Raw genomic sequence first — 19650 nt, forward strand, 5'->3', positions numbered from 1 at the left:
AGTGACCTCTAAATCACATATTATGTTGCGAGTCAAATATGTGGAGCATAAAGGGCAAATGCCAAAGACATCACTTGTGTGTTTTGGTCACAACGGTTCTAGCAATAACAGTCACAATGCCTAATTACAGCCACCAAAGATGATGCAAACCCAGGTGAGTCTCCATGTAAAAGATTTACATTTTAAACCTCTGATCACTTCCGAAGGCTCTGAATCCTGACAGTAGACGGGGACCAATGGTGGTAGAAATTCAGCTGGTACAAGCAACAAAGTATAGCTGATCACTCTATCCACATAACAAAATTAGAAGAATACAACACTCACCACCACATTAGATTGGTGAGATTTGAACTTTCATTAGGATAGATACTGTGTAGATATTTGTATGTCAGAATATCATCAGAAAAAAATATTGTACTGCCAAAGTATTGTGACAGAAATATTGAGGACCCAAACTACGAGAAGGTAAGTGCAGGTAGGTAAGTATAGAGTTACCATTCTTAACACCTCGACTATGCACCTTAAAGATATACATATTGTCAGAGTAGATATGGAGATAAGTATTGTAAATCTATACTTACCTTGATAAATTTACCTTCTCAATACTTTGGCTGTGATATTCCGATAGCACAATATTTTGCTGTTGATATTACAGTGGAATACCAGACTGACAGCTCAAGTAGGTTAGGTTACGGACCACAAGACCCTCTACCCCACTGCAGAGAGACAATTACATTTGAAGGTTAACAGTACCACTTGCCTTCATAGAACATCTCTATATGTATGTTGAATGTCCATCAAATCCTTTACAGTCATCAAGATGTATTACAGATAGGAATTCCACATTGCAGATGCCCCACTGTATTAACTGCAAAGCAAAGTCTGCACATATTGCCAATAGATCAACTATTTGGTAAATGGTGTGCTATAAAAATATTCAGTAATATAATATAGCATAAATGCATCATACACAGCAGTTCCAGTTTCTATCCTCAGTTGTTGTCTAAGGAACCTCAATGCAGTCAAATAACTGAAGCTCTGTGGCACAAAAAATATGCAACACAGCAGAAAGAGCGGGTGCAAGGTTTAGAAACTGTTAACATGATGTTAACTGCACAAATTGCTAAAGAAGAGATAAATCTCAACATAAATATTTACCACCCTGACAACACATAAATAGAAGGAAGGTAGAGCTAAGAAGATCATTCTCTCAATGCTAATGTGGCCTATTTTATTTAGTTCGTTTTGGTGTTTGACATTGCATGGACCTGGCACTGAGCAGTAGAGAAGAGCTTTATTTACATTTGTATTGTAGCAGAATCATGTCAATCACGAGGTATCAAATATCGCATAATATAGTTCCTATCACCTTGTGGAAGCTAGATTATTGAAAACAGAATGTAATGGGGTGCAAGTGGAGTAGGAACATGTAACTGGAATCACAATACAGAGCTTCTAAACTCTGGTTTATTACATATTTTACATATAATTTTACTTGATTTTGCATGTAGGTTTTTTTTAACAAATCAATTAATTTTTAAAAGGACTAAAATGGGAACAATCACTTTGCTACTAAAAACTTAGGCAGATCTCACCAACCTTTCCAATTACACACCAATCACCAATGCCCCTTGGACTGGCAAGGCCAGTGAGATGTGTGTGGCAGTACATCTAACTTATATTTTGCCAAAGAAAAACTTTTAGTCCCTCACCCATCCATCTTCCCAAGGGGATACAGCAAAGGAACTGCAACCTTAAAATTCCTTCATGACGTAGCATATTGGACAACTTATTAACAGCCTTCAATACTACTGATCATCAGATACTTTAGCCATTAATGTCTTAGTGAAAACATGGTTCACACAATTCCTGATCAATTAACATCTGGTCAGAACTAGAATATGGTCCCATAGTTAACCTGTGGGTCCCTCAAGGTTCAATACTTGTGCCTACATAATTAAATTTTTACTGGGAGTCACTAGGAATACTGGCGGAAGAAATTAGTATTAATTTTCAGCTGTATGCTGATGACACCTAACTTTACCTGGGAACAAACTAGCTCCAAGACATTTTGTCACTCAATGTCTGCTTGGAAAAACTATAAAACTTGATGGCATCAATTTTCCTTAAGCTCAACATTGAGAAAACGGAATGTATTATTGCTGAAGACACTGTGAATGCAAATGTATTAATGATGCTAGAGCCACTCTGCAGTTGCTAAACCAAAGAATGAAAACCCTATCTGTCACCAGCTCATGTTTGTGTAGTGGCCCAATATCTTGTTAAGTCCAGTATTGTTTACAGAAATGCTTCACTTGTGGGAGCTTTCAACTCCACTGTATCTCCTCTCGCATCAACCTTAAACTTAGCAGCTAAATTAGAGTCAAGCATGAAAAAATAGACAATATCACCTTGGTCTTGAAGAACAGCATTGGTTCCCCTTCGAAACATGAATCAAGTGTAATATGACCTAAAAAACCTTTAAAGATATCCACCTCACCATACAAAATTATCCAAGATTCATCTAAAAACGTCTACAGGCAGTAAGTACCAAAGGAGCAAAGCTAGCTTCACAATGGAGTTAAATCTAACACTAATCCATCATTGTAAAGGATGATGTTGCCTTAACTAGAATTAAAACATTGATGACACCAAATTTCGGTGAATTTCAACACAGATGCTCTATTTTAGAAGATCTACTGTGCTGTTATTGTTTCTACAGTATTCTATCTCTTTCCGATTGTAGGTGTATTTGTATAGCATAGACCTAGCTGACAGGCAGTGGAGCACACTGCAGGGTCAACATCAAAGATACAGTCAACTCATGCTTGGCATGGTAGCCATGTTCTGTAGGAAAGTACCCTCTTTCTTGGTATGGTTACCCCCTTTTTCTGCCTGATGTCAGTGTGGTTGACTGTACTCACTGCGATCCGGCTAACCAGGACCCCAGTGATTATGCTGTCTCCCAAAACTCTGTATTTCATCCCACAGTTGGCACACTGGTGCCCCGCTGTAAGTCCCTAGCATATGGTACCTAGGTACCCAGAGCGTTGGGGTTCTAGGGGATCCCTACGGGCTGCAACATATATTTTGCCACCTATAGGGAGCCAAAGCAAAGGGTTCTGCAGGACTGACATTGCAGCCTGCGTGAAAAGGTGCAAGCACCCTTTCACTGCCACTTTTCACTGCACCAGGTCTTTTATAAGTCACCCCTGTGGCAGGCCTTCTAGCCCAGAGGTCAGGGTGCAAAGTAACTGTGTGTGAGGGCACCCCTGCACTAGCAGAGGTGCCCGCACAAACTCCAGGCTTATTTTCCCAGACTTCATGAGTGCGGGGAAACCATTTTATGTGTGTACTGGTCATAGGTCAATACCTATGCCAGCTACACAATGGTAACTTTGAACATGGGCATGTTTGGTATCAAACATGTTGTAATCATACCCCAATGCTTTTGCAAGCATTGGTTGTATGATTTCATGCACTCTGGGGGCTCCTTAGAGGACCCCAGCATTGCTGCTACACACTTCTGAGGGTTTCCGGGCAGCCCAAGCTGCTGCCACCTCACTGACAGATTTCTGCCCTCCTGTTGCGTGAGCAGCTCAAACCCAGAAAGGCAGAACAAAGGATTTCCTTTGGGAGAGGGGTGGTACACCCTCACCCTTTGGAAATAGGTGTTACAGGCTTGGGAGGTGTAGGCTCTCCAAGCCACTGGTAATGCTTTGAAGGGCCCATTTGTTGCCCTCCTTGCATAAACCAGTCTACACTGGTTCAGAGACCTCCAGTCCCTGCTGTGGCACGAAACGGGACAAAGGAAAGGGGAGTGACCAATTCCCTGTCCATCACCACCCCAAGGTGATGGACAGGGGAGTGGACACATGTATGGTGCTAAGGGCTCCTCCAGAGGGTCCCTGGGTTTTGCCATCTTGGATTCAAGGTTGGCAGGGAACTCTGGGAGCATCTGAGTGACCAGTGAAGTGACATATTGATAGGTGGTCACTAAGCTAGGTGACCAATTCCCCTTTCAGGGTTATTTAGGGTCTCTCTCTTGGGTGGTTTCTCAGATTCGGTTTGCAAGACTCCAGCAGGATTTCTCTGCAACCTCTACTTCGACTTCTGGCCAAAGAAACTGTATCTGGATGCTCCAGGACCCGACAAGCTGCAACAAAGAAGCAAGATGCTGCCTGCAACAGTGTATCCACGTCTCCTTCCAGCAACTGCAACATTTCCCAGGTCATGCATCCTCTGAGGACAGCCCATCTTCAGCCTGCACAAGAAAGAAGAAGGAATCTCCCTTGGAGTGAAGGAGTCACTCCCCTGCAGGTACCAACTGCAACAACGACTGGCTGCATGGCTCCTCTCTCCTGCTGAGCTGCATGAATCCTGCAACACAGGTGGTGGACTGAAGTGGTCCTGATGGTCCTCTCTTCCAGCTGTCCAACTTGGGAGGAGGTAAGCCCTTGCCTGCCCACTCAGGACAGGACCCCCATCCACTGCATCATTTGCAGCTGCCAAAGCTTGTTGGCATCTTTTCCAAGAGATCTTCATTCACCTTGAAGCTCCTGCCCCCAGCACTCCATCCTGTGATGCACAGCTCCCTGAGTGGTTCTCTGGTGGTGTGGGACTTCTTTTTGTAGTCCTGCATGGGCTCCTTCGACTTCGGTGTCCCTGTCCTGTGGGACTCCTGTTGGTGCTGTCTGTGCTTCTGTGGGCTTTCTGTGTCACTGAGGGCCTCCTCTGACTCCCCCCTCCTGGGTAGAATCCACGTGGTCCTTCCTGGTCCCCGGCAGCACCACTTTCTGCCAACCACGAGTTTTGCATGTGTCAAGGCTTGTTTGTGGAATCCGAAGACGCAAACCCAACTGCAATCCTCCTTCCAGTGTGGGACATCACCTGCATCCACCAGGAACTCAACTCTGTCTTCTTGGGTGCAGTGCTGACTCTCCTGCATCACTGTCTACTCATCTGTTGCACCTTCAGAGTGGATTCTGCTGTGCTTGCTGAATTTGGTCCCCTTCCACAGGTCCTCTTGTCCGGGAATGCACTGTTGGTGTCTTGCAGTCTCTTATGGGCTTTTCATTATTTTCTTTTCTTCCAAGTGGGTTTTCCCGGGAATTTACAGTGATTTACCCATGCTTCCCTGGTCGCTGGGGGTGTTGTGGTACTTACTTTTAGGCTTTCCTAGTACTCCAAGCTCCCCTGTACACACTCCACTTACCTAGGTGGGGGACCGACTCTCACATCCCACTTTTTTAGTATATGGTTTGTGCTCTCGCTGAGGCCATTATTCTCTATTATGATTTTCACTATATTGCACTGTTTTCTGATTGTTTGTATGCCTATTTCTGCATACTAGTGTATATAACGTGTGTATTACTTACCTCATAAGGGAGTATAGCCTATATGGAATTTTTGGTATTTGTGTCACCAAAATAAAGTACCTTTATTTTTGTAACACTGAGTGTGTTCTTTCATGTGTGCAATACTGTGTGTGACTACAGTGGTATTGCATGAGCTTTGCATGTCTTCTAGATAAGCTGTGGCTGCTCATCCAAAGCTACCTCTAGAGGGCCTGGCTTCTAGACACTGACTGCACTACACTAATAAGGGATACCTGGACCTGGTATAAGGTGTAAGTACCGTGGGTACCCACCACACACCAGGCCAGCCTCCTACATGTTCTGAGAGCAGAAGTGTAGTGTTGAGTTGTCTTTATAGACGTGTGTCTTCATCGGACTTTAGAAGTCTCATAACTAACAGTTAATGTATCATGTGATGCTATTGGTTTCCCTTGAAGGGTGTATTCACAATTCATTAACCCCTCTGTGCATGTTATTGAGTTGATAAATGCCCCCTTAGTACTGTAAACATCTACACATCACCCACCCACATTTTTATCACCCTCGCTTTCTCTACAGTTCTCGATGCTGACCTTGGATTGTGACCACATCTACCCAGTGCTTGTGGTAAATCGGTTGAAGTTAGGTTTTTACTTTGTTGCTAGGGATAACCTGCTCCTAGCAGAGTCAAGTTATGATAGTCCATCAACTGTCTTCTTTTAAATGCTACCTTCACCACCATGCGTGGTACTTTTGGGTTGGATGCTTTAGAGTGAGTATGCAAAGTCATCCATCTCTATAGGCGTAAGCAATTACATGGGAGATCATGTAGCTTTTCATATTGAACTAGCAGAGGACAGTAAGTGCTCTAGAAGATTGCCTGAAATGCTTGCAGTATTAGTTGTATTCATCCCCTCTTACAGGCTCCGGCAATGTGTGTCTCCAGCCCATGGGTGGGCTGGATTGTATCATCAAGGCACAGCTGACTATTGCTGCACACCAATAAACTCTCTTGTGTACACTAGCAGCACTCCCTTCATTGTAAAGAACCAAAAGGAGTTTTTTTTACCTGCTTCTATTCACATTATACAACTAGTCTTGGATGAGGTGGTTCATGTCCCTGCCTCTGCCTGCTGTATAATCCATCAGGGGGTCCCACCGACTAATAGGAAAGGGTACAAAGCCAGTTTTCATTAAAGATTCACATATGTGATAGCGTAATTAACGGAGAGCTTACTGAAGAGCCTAGCATCATGGTCTCCAAAAGAGTACCAGAAATCAGTGTTCCTTGTATCCACAGATCATTGCGTAGTTGGCAGATGTCCACTAAAGGTAGTAGCCCACCCCTGCTACTGGCACCACTGTTGGTCATTAATAAGTTGCAATGGTTCTATCTCAAAGTTAGTATTAGTTGATGTGAATGTGAGATGACAGAATGTTTTACTATTCCCTGAGATTGTTGACTCACCGAATAGTACAATCCAGCCTACTTTTCAGTCTGGCCAACAGTCAGGTAAACAAGTAAGCCATCTTCACTCTTTGTGGTTATCTATATTTGCCACAGATGTGCTCCATGCTGATTTCCTGAAAACCGTGTCCATCATTCTGGAGTACTACTGCTGTCTCTGGTGTGTCCCTTTTTACTCCTGATTCTGTCCTTGCAACAACTGCTGGTCTCAGAGATCAAGAAACAGCCATAGAAAACCAAGGTATGCAGGAGCCCGAAAACCATGTTTGCTTTTAGTAGCTTCCACTCCTTGCCCTTTTATTAGTACATAGGTTCTATGCATAAGATGACCTATGAGTTGATTTAGGAGGTTAGCCTTCTCGTCGTTACAAATCAAAGGGTATCTGACACCACTTCCTCTACTCTAGCGTTTTGGTCGCTTGAAGTCTATCTTGAATGCCTGACTTGATTGCCTGGTAAGTCGATGAGATGATGCCTACTGGGAAAGGGGTTTGAAATGAAAACGGGAGGAGTGAAAACGAATTTCCCTTATTTTCTTAAACATAAAAGATGCCTAGGAACTGTGTATTCCTTTAGTTGATGGCACATTTCTTTAATTTAAATGAACTAATCTTACATCACATAATAGCAACTGAGATTCTCGCAGTTCTCTACTTAAGAGCCCATCAGGTCTACTGACAAATTTGCAAATGTTGAAAGAGAAGACATAGATTATAATTCTGCCATGTGAACTGGACAACGTGTGTGTCCTTTGGCAAGTCATTTTAACTTCTGTGACTTAGCTTCTCCGACTTAGTTTTATATATATGACAAATTTAGGCGTACTTGATCGGCATAAAAGTCGATATTGATCAATGCATATGTGTACAGAATATATATGTCACCCTGACCCCCTAGCTCTCATTTTTTAGTTAGCTCTGATTGCGTAGAACGAAAAAAAAGGAAAATGAAGCAGCTTTTACTCGTCTGGCTCCTGGAGAGCTTTCGTTAAACCATTGACAGCTTAATTTCCCTACCGGAGGGCCCTGAATCGACTCCTCGATGCATTAAAGCAGTTAATTTATTTTGGAGAGCGCTGCCAGATCAGCATCCTCCGCTACTCCCCGAGACCCTCTAGTCCTCCCTTGCTGCACAGTGCACTGTCAGCTATCGCTGGGTGGTGTGCAGGCAGAAAGAATGACTGCTCAGCCCCCTCATGCCCATGTGAACTGAGATAGGAAAGGGTGGTGCAGTACTCCATAATAACATGATCTCCGATCTCGCCCCTTGATTACTGCGTATTGCAGTTGCATTTATTTAGCGCTTCATTTCATACCTCTGGGCGCTTTCGTTGGTCGGGTAGTGCTTTGCTGCTGCTGGATCCCCACCCCCTGGTTTGCAAGTGTCTTAATTACGTAACAGCTGTGCAGATGCGAAGAGTGTGCTGTGCCTGTAACATAAATAAAGGTTTTGTAAAATCTTGCTCGGTGCCTTTGAACCCATCAAGTGTACTAACTGCTTAAAAGCAAGGCCCAATATTTTGCATATGAATGATAAAACATATAAATTGGTAATAGTAATTCCTTTGCTTGCTTGTATCACAAACGCAATCAGCTGAGCGCTCGTAGCTCTGCACTTAGATGATTTACGTGTACGCATTAATGCGGTTCAGTGCAACTGTCATCAGCGTTTAAAATATAAGATCGTGGTTACAGAGCGTAAACGTTGTTTCTGAATATAGAAGGCAAAAATGCGTGTCCCAGATAATATTTTCTGTAGAACAAAGAATACAGGCTTTGCATTGTGCTGTGAGGCGCGTAAATCCTAGACAGGCACTGCAAAGCAAAGACAGAATTGCGCTTGCAACGCCAATCAGCGCTTTTCGCCTGTCTCAGGAGAATCATTTCCAGGCGTTTTATGTGTGGTTTTCTTTTTCTAAATTAAAACAGGATGACGAAGTGTCCACTCTGCAAGTGAGGGAAGAAGACCAGGATGTGCTGGTGCTCAAGAAAGTGTCGTCGGAGAGCCCAGCCCCCGCAGCAGGGAGCGCCGAGCATGATTGGAGGTAAGAGTTTGTCCTCGGGCTGCGTCCACGCGCAGGCACCACACATACACATTCAGGCACAGGCTGACTGCAGCACGCTCCGCAGCCGGATGGACGCAGCCGAGCAGCGAGAGGGCGGGATGGCGCAGTGAACAGGGAATATGCCCTTGCCAATGGATATCTAGCATGGGCAGCGCCAAGCTGAGGGTCTTTCGCCCCCATTTGGAGGGTAAAGGTGCCCTGTCGCTCGCTGCGCGGGAGCTGCCCCCGCCGACCTTTGACGTGCCGTATTTCAAGTACATTGACGACGAGGATGAGGATGACGAGTGGAGCAGCCGCTCGCAGTCCTCCACAGAAGATGACTCTCTGGATTCTCTGCTTTCTCATAGGTACATGGTGGTCTCGGGGACACCGGAGAAAATCCTGGAGCACCTTTTGAACGACCTGCACCTGGACGAATTACGGGACAAAGAGACAGGTAAGGACAGTGCTGCTTCCAGACAAGACAGTGCGCACGTGTGCACTACCTCTGTGGACTGCACTTGAGACCACAGCGCATGTCCTGTGTGGCAACTGCAATAAGGTAATCTCAAGGTGAATCGGAAGATGGGTGATGGTAAAACTGACCGAAACATGCTGCCACCCAGTCAGAACGAATGGACATTTTAAATGTGCCATGTGTGCAGGAAGCGACGTGGAGAGCGGGTTGAGTGGGAAATAAATAGCACTGTTCCACGGCCACACGCTGCGCAGCAACTTCCCTGGGATACAAATTGATTTAAGGCCGACTTTAACTGCTCGCACTGCGCAATCCAGCTTTCCCATCCTGAACACAAGGAAATGTCATTTTCCTTCTGCCGGGAGAGGCTATTACATTGATTATCCAGACAGGCAGGCGTTTGGCTGCACACCCTCCCAGAAGCCTTTGTTGATGGGGATGTGGGGGAATTGTTTAGTGCGCAGGTTTAACGAATCTCCCCAAGGCTCATATGCTGCATTTATTGTTAGTGTGCCTGACAGGTGACAGATTGGGAACACTGGAATCTGAAGCATTGTGCAGCAGGACAAGCTCTCAGTCTGTGCACTTCAAACCTCACAGGCAAGTGAGCAGAGCGCAGGCACCTAAAATCATAGACCACTTTGTAGTGACTGCAAAACGATTGCACGTTTTGTTGCAGAGTTACACATTTCTGGGGGTAAACAGAGACATACAATGAACATTATTGTTCAGCACACTGGGCTGATATCGTCATAACAGCATTTCGACCTTTATCATAACTTCAGAGACTTATCAGGCATTTAATTGCAAAGGGTGTTCTGGATGAATGAGGAAGGAAGTGCATTTTATTGCTTTCAGCAGTGGAGGATGAATTATTCTGAACAACTGGATCTGTTGGACAGTTAAACAGGACACATGCTTCCATACAAAATCAAGTACATTTATAATTTTCCTGTGGTAATGTGTCTCTCTAGTCTATAAGCAAACGACTAGATATAAGTGAGAAGCTTTAAAACAAATGCCACTGCACACCGTAATATTTAGGCCCAGTGTTAGCAAAGATCTTTTGTTTTTAGTAAAACTGTTTGTAATTCAAAATAGACTTGTCAAGAGGGACTTTCATACAGTCCTGTTCATCCATTGGTCTGTTCAGCTCTCTTCTCATTAACTTTTTGCTTCTGCCCGTTACGGCTTACTACATGGCAATGTGCCAGACTGCTTCAGCCTTTGGTTCCATTTTTCTGTGAGAGACCGCATTCTGCCCTAGCACAATGTTGCCACACAGAGAAATAGTCCCTTTCAGAGCCAGGGACTTTTAGGCCCGTGTAGGGTTCTTGAAAAAAAAAGTGTCCCACTTATTTTAACCTGTATGACAGCCTTAAAAGCGTCAAGGACACTGATACAGGAACCTTGCAGTAGTTTGCAGTGGGTTGCATCCAAAACTCACTGATTGCGATGGCCATGTTTTTAAGTGGGATTTGTGCCCATTCCAAAATGACCGCCTTTGCATGCTTGCAAGTGCACCCACCTTTAAACAGATTTGTTAAACTTTACAGATTAAATCTTTCAAAGGTGTCAGTGTGTGTGCACGCATGTCTTTTCGAGATGTCCATCTTTTTATGTTTTTGACAACTTTGTTACAAAACATTAAAAGACAGGCACCTCTATATGCACGCATGCATTCATGCATGCCCAGCCTCACGTTTTTTTTTAAAAACATTTTTTAAAGTTCTATAAAATACTCTAAAAACAACATCATTGGCGAAGTTAGTAGGCTGACAACCAATTAAAGATCTATTGTCTTTGTCGATGCTTTTTTGCTTTGAAAAGAGCTCATCTTCCAAGGGGTTCTATTGTGTCTTGAAGTTCCCATTTTGGCATGGTATGTAATTGCCATTACCGTTGGGCTGTTTATTTCGTTTGCATTCTTCCTTTCTTGAATTACGAAGTATATAGTGCTGTTTGCAGGGTCAGCATAGTCACAGTAACGTCTCTAACGATGGCAGTTCATCTATTTCTCATGGCCTCTTTTCATCTGGCATGGTGCAAGCCTTCAATCCACTTATCACACAAGAAATGGAATTAAAAGCCTTAATGGGATAAGAAGAGAAAATCTCTTATTCCTATTTTCATCCTTGGAAATCCCGTATCATTCACAAAGTGAGCTGTCTCACGGCCACCAGACAATTCTTTTTCCGACAGAGTTCATGACAGAACTGAGATTCATGCCAAGATGCAGCTCGGTGCATGATCTTAAAATGCCCATTTAAAGAGTGCAGTAAAACATTTAGAGACCAGAGGTATTCAGTTAAAGAAGTTTAACACATAAAAGGTTTTGTGCTAAATCACATATAAATAGCAAAAAAAAACGTACACAGATGACTCTCTTTTAGAATACAACAGTTTCCGAATTTTCCAGCAATCTATGCAATTCAGTGCCCTAAGAAAAGCAGAATCCAAAAAAGGGCGTTGTGGGTTCTAGGAGGAAGGGAATGTTCTAATCACTTTTGTTCGCTGCATTCACTGCAGACTGCTTCACGCCTCTAAACAACCACGTATAAAGAATATGTATAAAGTTCCCAAAGAACTGTGAGATCACGAAGGAAACAAACATTCAAAATGCCAATACTTCTGGCTCTGTTAAATTTTCAGCTTTTTCCATGCTTATTTTGATAATGTTTTTGTATGAAGACACATGACAAACGAGAGGCCCAGCGTAAGTGTTGGGAGATGTGCCGTACCCTCCTCTAAGTAAAACAAGCATTATCAAAATGCCAGAATATATTATTTTAATTTAAAAATGTAAAATCGCATTGCACCAATAGTCCCTGGCATTAAATGGAACCACTTAAAGTGCGGACGTGCACATTACAAGAAGAGAAAGCCTTCACTCTGTCAGGTAAGCCAAGGGCTAAAATGGGCTGACCCTGTGTCCCAGGGTGTATGATGTGGTGGGATGGAACAAAATGTGAATGGCACTTCAACAGACCAATAGATGAAAACTGCAGGCTGGAAGTCCCTGTAAGTATTTAGGCATATGGTATATACATATATACATACAAACAAAAGGTCTTAGCTAAAGCCAAACCTAGGAAGGAATATTGTGCTGCACTGTTATAAAGTAGGTTATGCCCCTGTACCAGGTTCGACTTTAGTCCCATTTTACAGCACCGTGATGAATCATAGCACATTGCATCATGCTGCTTTTCTCCAGTCTAGACCCATCTTTAGTCATACTTTTTCAACATTCCACAGAGAGCATTTCTCTGAGCTCTCATACTAACCCTCTACCTACTTGCTATGGCTCTCCCTCTCCTGGCTGCCTCTTTATCTGGCTATCTACCTCTTCTAATCTTCCTGTGTTTGCTTTTGTCCCCATTGACAGTGTCTCCTAACATTGTTATCTGCAGTTCTTTACACATGTACTGCCCCTGTCTCTATCCCCTTGCTTCCTCCCTGCCTCTTTTCCATCTGCCCATCCACTCCCGAGAATACACCTTTGCTACTGTCATTGGTTTTATGTGGCCTACCAGTTCTGTATTTACTTTCTTGTACATGCTGCTTGGGTACTAGTGCTTTTTTGTGTTTTGCTTCTTCAATCCCTGCAGCATGGCATGATACTGTTTTGCTCTGTCCGGTGCCAATTCTTATGTCTGGCATTAGCCACCTTTTATGGTATTTAAATCACACATCCAATATACTTCTAGGGCCTTTCAACCTGCCCTATCATGTGTCATTCATATGTTTCTTCTGCCCACTATACCATACAGTATGACGCAGTGGGTCAGCCCCCTTGAGCAGCTGGCTAACTTCATTGAGTAATGGCATTCTGCTCATTCACATAGAGTTCACATAGTTTCATCCAGTGTCAGGACAGGAGCCACACTGTTGTGACAATGTGTGTTTTTTGAGACCACAACTTTTTTACCTAGAGCCAGAATTTAGTATGTATTAGTGGAAGGATCCACTGATCCCTCAACAATAAAGTTTTACAAAAACATGGCAAAACAAAAGTCTGGCAGCCCACACCAGACCTATTGACTATGCCAATGCTTGTTTTTTTGACACAGAAATAATTAAAATCAGACCCTCCCAGTTTTGTAGAATCTATGATTCAGAAAATGGATGCCAGAACTATCATTAAGAAAATTAACTACTGGGAAATCCACGTAAAGCACTCTTGCTGACATATTTCTCAAATGCTGCCAATTCCTTGAGAAAGAAATGTTGGGTTCAGGCATTGGTCCAACATCTCTTCCACTCACCATGTGACAAAGACTCAATGACTTGGTAGCGTTTAGGCTTAGCAATGTGGTCAGTTTTAATCGGCCTGCAAGTTCACTCATGTATCATTGACTAATTCCAGGATAGTGCTGCAGGCATACCCACATATTGTTAGTCTTTAATGCATTGCATAATAAAAGCAGATTACACCTCGTGCTATACTAATTGTTAGTTTCATAATATAATAGAGTGACTTTATTATAGTTGGCAGAGCATGACACTAATATTAGCTTCCACAAATGTGTGTGACAATAAACTCACACAATGGACATCCACACCCTGCACAAGTTCTCCTTCATTGTCAAAAGTGTAATCCTGCATTCTTTTCTTAGTGGCTGTCTGGGAAACAAGTGTGTAATGCAAATTAGCACACCAGCACCCTGTCAAATGTACCCACAATACAGAGTATTAACAACAATACAATCACTGTTTGTTGAGTGTGTCCACAACCTGGCAGACATTCGCTCACAGTTACATATCCCAGGCCCAGAGTAATAAGGACACAGGAAAGAGCAGGGTGGATCAGCATGATTTAAATAGTACCAAAAGGAACACTAACCACTCCTTAGAACATATTTTATGCACAATTATATAAGAACCAATAGGCTTACTCCTTATGATAGTACTGCAGAAAAGAACCTGGTGGCTTGATGCTATAGACAAAATGTTATAACTCCATATGTATGTGTATACCTCAGCTAGGTCTAAGAATGAAGGTTGGTTGAATGCACGGGAAAGGAGGTGCAGGATTGTCAAACAGTAGTATTTTTGTGCATGGCTTGCAAAGGAAGCCATTAATTACAGAACTGGATTTGAAAGCATGCTATTCACTAATATTCTGTCACAAGAAAACGTCGTATTCACTGATATTCAGTCATAACATTCAAGCTGTTTTTTCATTGTTGTGACATCATAATGAAGCACTAGCTTCCCCACATTTCCTTCAAATCTAAGCAAAGCAATGGAATGGTAGATGATTAGCCACCATCTCACTCACCTTCCCCTCCCTTCCTTGGATCTCCAGAGACCTAAGGAGGAGAGTAAATGTGGGTGGTCACCATCTACTGTCTTCTGTGTCAGCTATGGGCCTGTGCCGACCCACTGCAGACAGGAGACCTCGGACCACTCTGGTTGCATCTTAAAGAGAGTGGCTCAGTGCAATGGTGAATCCGTACTCCGGAATGGAGAAGGTGAAACCAGTGGTACAGAATTATGTCTGCATGCCAGATATTTATTTTGCAGTGGAAATGGGGAGCTATTAAATTGAAGGTGATAAAGAAGATGACAGGATTCCAGGTAAAGTTTTTAATATTTTGGTGAGGGAAACATTCTAACAGGTTTGGTGCAGGAGGCTGGCGGTACACTGTGCTTTTTTCTTGTTATTGAGGGTAGAGGGATGTTCAGGGTGGGAGGTTATGTGAGAGGTCAACAGGATTGCCTTGTTTTTCGAGCTACAGTTGAGGGATAAGAGATGATAGTGAGACAATAGTGTGCCTAGTTTGCTGTAACTCTTCCAGCACTGCACAGCTGATCCATGACATCATCCGTGTGGGGTGAGGGGCAGCAAGTGGGGGGGGTGGAACGGAAAGAGTGCGACATTAAATGTTTTATATCTAATATAGTGAACATTCTTCAGCAGTGTTTTGGGGAGGCCTCTGTGGGCGGTATTGTGATGATCTAGAAGAGACACACACCCTCCATGGCCATCAACTTATTTGAAAACATTTGGAACTAAAGCAGGCGTTGTTGGCAATGCAAACAATCAAATCCTGAATTTTAAGACTGGATCATTTTGGGTTTCTACTGAACATTGAAAATCAGCTAAGAAGTCCAGCTTTATCAATAGAGTAAAAGACTCATGCTCGCCACCCCAGTGCAGGAGCAACTGCAAAGACCACACAATCGAAGGTCAATACGATCCAAAACTGCATTCAGTCAGTATAGTGAACAGCTGATCTATGACACCGGCTGCGCAGGGGGAGAGGATTTGGGGAACCACGCACAACACAATTACGAATATAGCAAGCTCCTATTAATGTAGAGTTTTCTATTTCTGGGTTTCAAGTGGTTTCATTCAAAACTTGAGCTCTGCTTTCGTTTACTATGATGTGACATAAAAGCCCTCAAAAGAAAAGCACGTTGCTGACAGCTGACATCTGCAGTTACAGTCAGTACTTAATGACACACTTATTGCTGTTTTTAAGCGCTGTAAATAACAAATGTTATTATTGACTAATGTAAAGGCGCTTCATGTATCTACCTCAGATAGGTGGCAGGTTGAGTTGTCAATACATGGATTAAAAAAGGATCATGGTCTGCAAACGACAGCAGTATGAAGAGCAAGCATTTACCTTGATGTGCAATCTTCCCAAATAAATGCACAAAATACATTTCAAAGCGTAACTGTGATATTTACTCCAAGAATGGAGCTAATTCTGCATTTGTGTTCCGTGAAAATGTTCCCCTTTATCTGCACAGTCTGTCCTTACCTTTATGTGAAACTGTCAAAAATATTAAACAGGTAACTGGACTCTGGTTACATAGCAGCAGGTACTTCAGCGTTGGTGAAATCTGACTGCACAGGAAAATGCTGACCAGTACAGAAACTCTGGGAGACAAAAAGGTTTCTGGATCTCAGAACTAATTTCCCACCAGATGTCATCATCGCCTCAGTTCCCTCTCTGCCCCTGGAGCAATGGACATGGTGGTCCCCCATACAAATCTCTTCAGATCCCTAGCTCTGCCAACGGTGCAACCTGATATCAGCGTACTCCTCTAGAAGGGCCAGTTACTCCCAACATAAGATTAGCTTTTTACTGGCCGTATTTTGATTGGCTGTGCTGCTGCATGCACTGTCGGCTCATAGAACCCTTCAGTTGTAGGAACGTTTAGCAGTTGCTTCCACAATAAGGAGGTGAGCTGGAGCTTGTTACTGTTTTGAAAAATCCAAACTTCTCAACTGATTAACAACTTTCATTAGAAACCCACAAAACCCAGTCATGAAATCCAGGACTTGTTCAGTTTTGCTTCCCACGACACCTTCTTTAGTTTTTTAGTTTTTCAAGCAGGGTGATTGCCATGAATATGTGCACCTCTTTTAGACTATCACAGTGCTTCCTATAGAGACCTTCCCAAAACACTGGTGAAGAAATGTTCACAATAAGGAAAATGAAGCAGTTACTGTTGGACTAGTCTTATCCAAGTCAGATCATGCCAGACGCACTTAAGTCTGTCTTCGCTGGATTCCAGTAAATGTCTGGCAGTCAAAGTGCGCTAGCAGGTCAGACCATTTACCATTGCAGCAAAGTTCGATGATATCAGCCAGCCTGTTGGCCTTCAGCTTCGGGACTGACATCTAATCTAACTTTTAGGAAAATGCCCCTTGGTGGTAGATGCAGTACCGCCTCGCAGCGAGGGAAGTGGTAAATAAAAATTATATTAAAAATAAAAATAAATAACACTTACCTCCCTCACCGTGCTTCTCCATCTGCTCCTCTGCTGGCTGCAGGCACAGCCTCCCAGCCTGCCCTGCGGCCAGTCTTGACGTTGCTCAGAGCGGTGTCAGGATTGGCTGGGAGTGCCCAGCCAGGGTGTTCCAGGATAGACTGGGGGAGCCTGTGCAGGCTCTCTCCAGCCTGGTGACTGAGTTGCTGGGCTGGAGAGAGCCTACTGCACATGTGTGTTTGGCCGGCCCGACACAGCTGGCCAAATATACATGCGCGCTGAAGGGGGGGAGTGCTGTGCACACCCCCTCAGTGCTTGTCACTCCTGAGGCCCCTTCCCTTTTACCAAAAAACGATAAACACAGTTTATTACCCTTATTTGGTACAAGGTTTGCAGCTGTCCCTGCTAGCGGGGGGCTGAGGATGGATGGGGTGATGCTCCTCCATCCTAACAGAGGAGCCGCCCCTGCCCTGGGTAGATGTTGCTTGTTATATGCAGCTGCCCTCAAGAAAGGCTATTCTCTGCATCTGTCAATTCAGTCTGATTTCCTACAGCTCAGTAAAGACAAAAAAGCCTGGTCTTGTCCATTTAACTTTGTTCATCTTTAGCAATTGTCAGCACCATGAGGACTTATAGTGAAAGTTTGCTGCATGCTGTCCAAGATCTCTGGTACTCCACTGGAAAAGCATGTATTGCTATTGCACACTTGACTCTCCAAGTTTAGCGACTTCAACAGCTAAGGCTTAATCCAGATGGTGGTAGATATTTTTGTAGTTTGCAAGCGAATACAGTCGTCAAACTCAAATCTAGCCAGATCTTCAAAAAACGAATTATTTTAGTAACAGCAATGTAGCACAGTTCATTTTGGAGCAATACGAAAAACAAAAGGATGTAATAACTTCTGGGGTTTGAGATATAACCCCCAAACACAGTTATGGCCCTTAAATGATAAGATACTGCAAAGCAAATATAATGGAGCAGTGTCGCCAATATCGTTCTTTGCTGAAAGACCCAGATGTCATCAGTGATTTTCGTGTACTCTCTTTACTAATGTCTCTGTTTATTAGTCTCTAAATGAGTCGGAGGTGCCAGATAGGATGTTACAGGCTTCCATGCAGGCTATGATAGCTTGCTGTGTGCTCTGGCTTCTCTGGCGATAAGGGGAGGGTGGTAGAAAACTTGGTTTGAGCCAAAGTGACATAACATCTAGTACAATGGTACAAAACCTCAAATATGGGCCCCAGCCTATGGCCAAGGAAAGATGTTACAATGCCTCTGGGGTAGGCAGGGTGGCTCCCCCAGTTTTGGTAGTCTGTGTTTACAATGGAATAGAGCTCAAGGGTTGGGGAAAATCAGTCAAGTCGTAGATTTCTTTGGAATTGTACTTTCTACCTTCCGACTGCATATCAGTGTTAGTATTTCCACAGAGTATCAGAGGTGTTAAGCGAGAAGAAAGGATTCAATTGCGAAGAGTCCTGGAAGAAACAAAGGTGCAGTGAATCACATCGCTTTTTCGTGAGTCACAATTAACCAGTCCAGTTAGAAATATTAGAAATAAAACATTTAGGAGTTTATTTAACTGGCCCTAAAATGCATGTTACCTGTTAATACTTTTCTTTTGTTTTCTAGAGCAGTGCCTTTTTGTAGTCTTTGATGTGGAATTTGTTTGTTAGAAATGTTATTACCCTACTTTCCTATGTAGCAAATAGTTACTAGTTTTTACCACCAGTCTTGATCACTTCGCTATGGCAACTCAGTTCAAAATATTGTTCTCAGTTTCTGCAACCTTCCGATGTTTTTTCGGGTGTAGTACACATAGTTATTCTCTCTCCTTTAGTTAATTGGTTACAATTTTACTAAGTTTCTCTGTCTTTGTCTGTGCTTATGAATGCAGATAAGACTCTCCTCTCTAAAAAAACACTTCTCCAAACAAAACTTTCCTGGAGAAGTCACAATATTCTTCTGTTCGTTACATGCCCCATTTCACATTGTTCTCCAGAATCGATTCACACTTTCTCTCCCCGCTTTCCTAATCTAAATCAAGAATTTGTTTCTTACCCAGTTTGTGCCTTCTCCTGCATCGACTACACTCCGTGAATGCCTCGAGTGCAGAGTGCCATCTCAGTGCCCCAGAATGCCACCACTCACAAAATCCATCCACCGGATGCAGCTCTGCTGCGCCCCAGCCGCCAGTCAGGAGCCCCACCAAATAATAGGCACATGCTTGAGGTTGGCTTTTATAACCAAAATGGCAGCCAGGTTTGGACTAAGTCTTTCAAGAGGTCCTGCTCCCTTGAGGTTTTCACAAGGTTCTAGTTTTTACTGCAACAAAACTACCACTCCCCTCTTATGAATCCATCCACACAGGACTCGAGAAAACGGTCAAAGCTTACATTTTAACTTTCTCACAGAATACTAGTAGCACGGTACCAAAGAGTTAAAAGAGGTCAATGGAGAAACACTTGTGACTGCATGGGTGAGATGGGTATATCCTGTGATGCCAAGTTAAGGTCCAAGATGGTCTCTCGGTTACAGTTTATGCTACACTGATTAACAGTGCTGGATTTAAGTTGAAACCTAGAGAATGTCAGAATGT

General features: G+C 43.3%; 1 protein-coding gene across 1 annotated transcript in view; it reads left to right on the forward strand.

Annotated features, from left to right (window-relative positions):
* RAPGEF5 (Rap guanine nucleotide exchange factor 5) overlaps positions 1-19650 on the forward strand; it is an 863712-nt gene that overhangs the window by 625602 nt on the left and 218460 nt on the right. Inside the window, exons 10-11 of the mRNA XM_069211465.1 lie at positions 8733-8848; positions 9217-9305. Of these exons, the coding sequence (XP_069067566.1) occupies positions 8733-8848; positions 9217-9305 (205 nt within the window). The remainder of the gene's footprint in view (positions 1-8732; positions 8849-9216; positions 9306-19650) is intronic.

Source organism: Pleurodeles waltl, chromosome 10 (genome assembly GCF_031143425.1).
Source record: "Pleurodeles waltl isolate 20211129_DDA chromosome 10, aPleWal1.hap1.20221129, whole genome shotgun sequence".
NCBI lineage: Eukaryota > Metazoa > Chordata > Amphibia > Caudata > Salamandridae > Pleurodeles > Pleurodeles waltl.